The following is a 5,976-nucleotide window of genomic DNA, read 5'->3' on the forward strand; positions in this document are numbered from 1 at the left end:
TGTAATTACGAGTTATTGGAGTTTCTGTAAATGTTCGTTTACACTTATATAAACGATCGTTGAAACTTTTCTACATGATCGTGTATATTTAAACTTTTTCGTCATCTTTTACTATTTATTACCTTATTGTCTATATATATAGTAATGTACAGAATCATGTATGATGATAGTTTATATTTTCAAACATGATTAGACACACATATGAAATAATCGTTAAACATAATTTACACGATCATTTATATCTAAAGTATTTTGTTATCGTTTAGCGTTTATTTTTTATCGTTTATATATTTGGTAATTTACAAGATCGTGTATCAATTGTATATTATTCTACACGATGTCGTCTAATAATCATTTATTAACATTAGTCGGGCACGCGAGGATGATTAATCACACGTTTATTGGAGTATTTTTGGTATTTCACATTGTGGGCCTATAGGCTTTTTCCGTTTCTGAAATGGTTCTATAGAGCGTAAATAATTTGCCGGTTTCTAATATTTTTGAAAAGACCCATAGAACATGCTAATTATAAAGAAATTAAAAATAAATATATAAAATAATAAAGTTTAAGAATAAATTAACGAATAAAATAAATAATAATAAAAAGAGATAAATAATAAAATGTGAAGCAAATATGTATAATAAAAAAATTATATAAAAAAAAAGCTCACAAGATAATAAAGAAATAAATGTTAGAGAAAAGAAAATAGTAAAATAATAAAAACAATAACTAAAAAAATTGAAAAAAATTGAAATCCAAAATACTAAGTCTCTTGTTGTTTGAAGTGTGGGTCATTGAAACTAAGTTCTACCATACATCTACAACTAAGTTAGAGTTTTCTTTTGTGTTGGATTTTTGGATATTTGTAGACAATTCTTTTTGGAGAAAGATGAAGATTCAGGGATTTATTAGAAAAGAAAACAAATCCCTAAATCCACGCCGTAGATCTTTTGTGTTTTTAAGAAGAGATGAAAGTTAAGAGAAGTAGTGGCAAGGTAGGTTAGAAATTTGGATGAAAAAGAGAAGACGTGAAGATTGTAAAAATCTCTATGTTTTTTTTTTTCTTCTCTTTTTAGCTTTTTATTTGTGTTGTGTCCCATTGATCAAGAATAAGAGATTATTTATAGCAAAAAAAAAAAAAAAAAAAGAAAAGAAAAAAGAAAAAGAAAAAGCTTCTTCAAATGGCTAAAAATCCAAATAGCAAACTTTTTTAATTTGATAATAATACTATCATTAACATTTATTTCAAAATGGCACGTAACATTTAATAACCAAACCAATTTTAAAAAGTTATATTTAGTAGTTCTTCAGTATACTTCAATTACAAAACTTTAAAAGTAGTAAAACATTTTCTTATAAAATTATTCACAAAATTAAAAACCAGTCAAATTAGGCAAAAATTAATCTACCTCAAAGTTAGAGGCAAAAATAAATCTACCTCAAAATTAGATGGTTTTTTCTTTCCAAAAAGTAAACTAATATTTTATTTCGAAAATAATAAAATTTCAAGTTTAGGTTGAAAAAAAACAAACAGATTACAAAGAAATGGAAAATACTTATGTTGTTGGTTTCTTATTTTTTAAGAAGACTTTTGTTATTGGTCGAAACATACCCTAAATAGTAAATAAAATGAAATTATTACCTGTTGCTTCATCCTTTATGAAGAAGGGGCACGTTGATAGTGATTTTAAAATTTTTAACACTTTTATCAATTTTTAAAAACACTCGAGCAATGCTTTTTAATTAGTTAAAAACAATTTATTTATAGTAAAAATTTAAAAAGTAGTGATTTTGAAGACATGAGAAATGATTTTAAACTTCCAAACTTGCCGCGGTTGGAAGACATGATCACTCACCAACACAAGAAAAAAAAAGAGGAGTATTTGAAAATCTAGAAAAGACACATTCCGTATGATGGTTTATTGGATATATATAGAGAGAGAGAAGAGAGAGAGTTAAAGAAATGTAAACGTATGAGGATTTATAAATCAAAGAAAAATGTAATAAAATTTCTAACAAAAACTTTTATGGGAAGGTAAACGATAGGTTTGAGGACAATTGTAAAGGCAAAACATATGGTCTCAAACCTTCAAAAGTCCTGACAAGAGATATGATATGAGAATGAAACAGAAACCAACAAAAAATACATTAAATTTAAAATAAGGTAAAAGAATCCAACTGCTTTTGTTGTCTTGCAAACACGAACAAGGCATTCAAGAGGAACCGTAACCTGCATATCTAAGCCACAGCCGGCATGTCCTTCAGCCATGGATCAAGAGGCTTTCCAATCGAGAACACGATGAAACCGATGTCACGCAGCTTGTCCACATCGACCACATTTCGCCCATCAAAGATGAATGCAGGCTTCTGCATGTTGTCGTATATCCTCTGGTAGTCAAGAGTCTTGAACTCATCCCACTCGGTCAGGATGCAAACTGCATGAGCTTCCTTTGTTGCTTCATACGCGTCCCACACAACGCTCACTTGCTTAACGGTTGTCGGGCTCATTGGCTGAAGATGGGTAGGATGGTCCCATTCGAACTTGCTCAGTGTGAGGTCCCTCTGGATCTGATCCTCAGACACTTGGGGATCATAGATGCTCAACCGCGCCTTGTCTCCCAACAGTCCCTTGCACACATCGATAGCAGGGGTCTCCCTTGTGTCACCGGTATCTTTCTTGAAAGCAAAGCCGAGAACGGCGATTTTCTTGTTTGAAACCGTGTTGAACATAGAGGCAACAACCCTGTTAACAAAACGGTTCTTCTGGTAATCGTTGATCTTGATCACCTGTTTCCAGTACTCAGCAACCTCTGGAAGGCCATTGCACTCACAGATGTACACCAGATTTAAGATGTCCTTCTGGAAGCAAGATCCACCAAAACCGACGCTGGCGTTGAGGAACTTGGGTCCAATCCTCGAATCCGTGCCAACGGAATAGGCTACCTGTGAAACATTTGCACCAGTGGCTTCACATAGAGCAGAAATAGCATTCACAGATGAGATTCTCTGAGCCAAGAAAGCATTAGCAGCAAGCTTGGAGAGCTCAGCAGACCAAAGATTGGTAGTGAGAATTCGGTCTTCGGGTACCCAATGAGCATAAACGGCCTTCAGTGTACTGATGGCCTTCTGACCCTCTGGGGTTTCCCTCCCTCCAATGAGGACACGGTCCGGGTTAAACAGATCCTTAATTGCAGTCCCCTCAGCAAGGAATTCAGGGTTTGAGAGAATTTGGAATTTTATTCCTTTGCTGTTGTGAGTAAGGATTTTTTCAATTGCTTCAGCAGTTTTGACGGGGACAGTTGATTTCTCAACTACAATCTTATCAGATTTGGATACATCGGCAATCATTCGAGCAGCGCTCTCCCAGTACGTGAGATCTGCAGCTTTACCAGCTCCGAGACCCCTAGTTTTTGTGGGAGTGTTGACAGACACAAAAACAATATCAGCCTCAGAGACATGTTTCTCCACATCAGTGCTGAAAAAGAGGTTCCTGCCTCGGCACTCCTTCACAACGCCATCGAGACCTGGCTCGTAGATCGGGAGCTGATCACTGTTCCAGGCATTGATCCGAGACACCGAGATATCAACAACAGCCACTTCAATGGATGGGCACTTCAGTGCAATAACAGCCATTGTTGGCCCTCCCACGTATCCAGCACCAATGCAACAGATCTTCACCATTTTTGTTTTTTTTTTCTTTTTTCAATTTATAATCTGGACAAATACCGATTTCCAATCATAATTATGAATAACAACACATCACTAAACGAGAATTCCCCAATTCTAAAGAAGAAGAAAAATATTCATTGATCCTAGAAGATTTGAAGAGCAGGACTTCGCTAGTAAATTCTACTCCTTTCTTATGGTTATCTAAACAAGAGATCACAACAAAGAATGGAACGAAAGTCACCCAAAATGTAATCAAATCAGAATCAGAATCACAATCGTGTACATATCTTTTAGAGAGAAGAGAAGCGGAAGTGACATATCAATTCAATCTCAACGAATGACAATAAATTCAAATCAACGTAACTCGACTAAAGAAAGAAGACGAAATGCGAGTACATAGAAACCAACCACGATCATAACAGAGCTTCCTATAACAAGGAATTAACGTTGCATTGTAATTACAATAAAAAGAAAAAAAGCATGCAGATCGAAGCAAAACAGCAAAGAAAGACCCAGAGATCTAAAGATCAGAAGAAAAAAGAGAGGAGTCGAGAAACAAATTAGAGTAAAATGAAAAGAATTAAGACAGATCTGGGATGAATCAAAGTGAAGTGCAGCTTAAGAAGCAAGAAAAAGAAAGATATGACAGATCAAGAATGAGAAAAGGGAAATAGAAACAGATCGGAAGGAATGAAGAAGAATAAGAGAAACGGGGAGGGGGAAATTGAAGGAGAGGAGAGTGGAAAGCTTTACCTCTCAGAGGAATTGGGTTTTCTGAAACTTTGGTGTGAGATTCAGAATGAGAAATGGAAGAAGAAGGGAGCTGGGTTTAAATACGCAATTGGTGTACAAGAAATGCCCTCAACCAAATGGAAAAAGACAATCAAGTACATTCAATTTCTTTCTTTCTTTCTTTCTTCTTTATTTCTTTCTTTCTTTTCTTTTTTTCTTTTTTTTTTTTATTGGGAAAAGGAATTTGCATTTGCAAGTTCCGGTGGAGCTGTCAAGTCCTTACACGTTTGAAACGTCCGTTTTGGTAGGCCGCCCCACGCCCAGTGGGATACAAACGTAAATCTAACGTTCACAGCACAAGGGGGAAAAAATTCCCCAATTTTGGGTTAAAATTATGGATTTCCAATTTAATGGTTGTGTTTGATTACATCTTTCAAGATTTTTTTTTCTCTCTTTTAAATATAAAATAATAAATATTTATACTTCTTAACGAGGTTGTACTCTAAAACTGGAAAATACAAAAAATACTCCAGTCAACATGATATTAATCGACCACACGCGCGCGAGTAATATTTTTCTAAACGATCGAGTAATCTTCTTCTAAACGATTGTGTACTACAGTGTAAACGAATAATTTACTGTTGTTTAGGTCATGATATACGATTGTATAGTTCTTTTTAACGATAGAGAAAAATACTTCAAATTTTAACGATTGTGTTAACCATGTTAAACGATCGTGTTGACCATGAAAAATGATCATGTTGATCATGGAAAATAATCGTGTTGATTATGATAAGTGATCGTCTAGTCCAGTATACATGATCGTTAAAAACTTCAATCAAACGATGGTGTTGACCGTGTTAAATGATCGTGTTGATCATGCTAAACGATCATGTTAACTATGGTAAGCGATCGTTTAGATCTTGCCAACACAATCGTATATTTTATTTTAAATGATGAGAAAAGGGCTTTAAAATTAAATGATTCTGTTGACCATGGTAAACGATCATATTGACAATGGTAAATGATCTTTCAGATTATGTCAGAATGATATTTAAATGATCTTGATATTCTCGAATATGACAAAGATGAAATAGTTTCATAGAATCTTGCCGAAAATGGTGAAAATGAAATAAAAGATTTAAACAAAAGAATAAATCGTTGAAAAATAGAAGAACGAAAATCTGGAAAATGAGATAAAGAAATCTGGAAAAGAAGATGAATAAATCGCAAATAAGAAGAAGAAGAAGAGAAAGAGAAGTGACATGTCCGCAATATTCAAGGAAAAATTTAAAAATTATAAAAATATTTTACCGGCTTCATGGGATTTTGGTTTTTGTTACACGGACCATAAATATTTTTGGGTTTTGTTATATTTAAGTAAATTATCCTTAAATAATTTAATAAACTTTTTGTGAGTAATATTTTATTGATAGAATACTGTGTATTTTACATGAGACTAAAAAGAGATTAAATACACTAATCTAAATAGATAAATAAGGAAATACATAGAATAAGGATGTAATTACTCCTAAAACATTATTTGCATTTATACCCTCCTCAAACTCAAGGTG

The 5,976-nt window shown here is 33.7% G+C and overlaps 1 protein-coding gene across 1 annotated transcript; it reads right to left on the reverse strand.

Annotated features, from left to right (window-relative positions):
• Positions 1-1,956: 1,956 nt before the first annotated feature.
• LOC103492904 (UDP-glucose 6-dehydrogenase 1) lies at positions 1,957-4,810 on the reverse strand. The gene is made up of 2 exons (XM_008453453.3): positions 4,424-4,810; positions 1,957-3,715 (listed from the first exon to the last, which is right to left on the reverse strand). The coding sequence occupies exon 2, from the start codon at positions 3,680-3,682 to the stop codon at positions 2,240-2,242; it is 1,443 nt and encodes a 480-aa protein (XP_008451675.1). The 5' UTR covers positions 3,683-3,715; positions 4,424-4,810; the 3' UTR covers positions 1,957-2,239.
• Between the last annotated feature and the right edge of the window lie 1,166 nt (positions 4,811-5,976).

The sequence above is a fragment of the Cucumis melo genome, chromosome 7 (assembly GCF_025177605.1).
Source record: "Cucumis melo cultivar AY chromosome 7, USDA_Cmelo_AY_1.0, whole genome shotgun sequence".
Lineage (NCBI taxonomy): Eukaryota > Viridiplantae > Streptophyta > Magnoliopsida > Cucurbitales > Cucurbitaceae > Cucumis > Cucumis melo.

What these genes read in the sequence shown, in the direction of transcription:
- LOC103492904 (XM_008453453.3), bottom strand. Translation starts at nt 3,682, where the DNA reads ATGGTGAAGATCTGTTGCATTGGTGCTGGATACGTGGGAGGGCCAACA.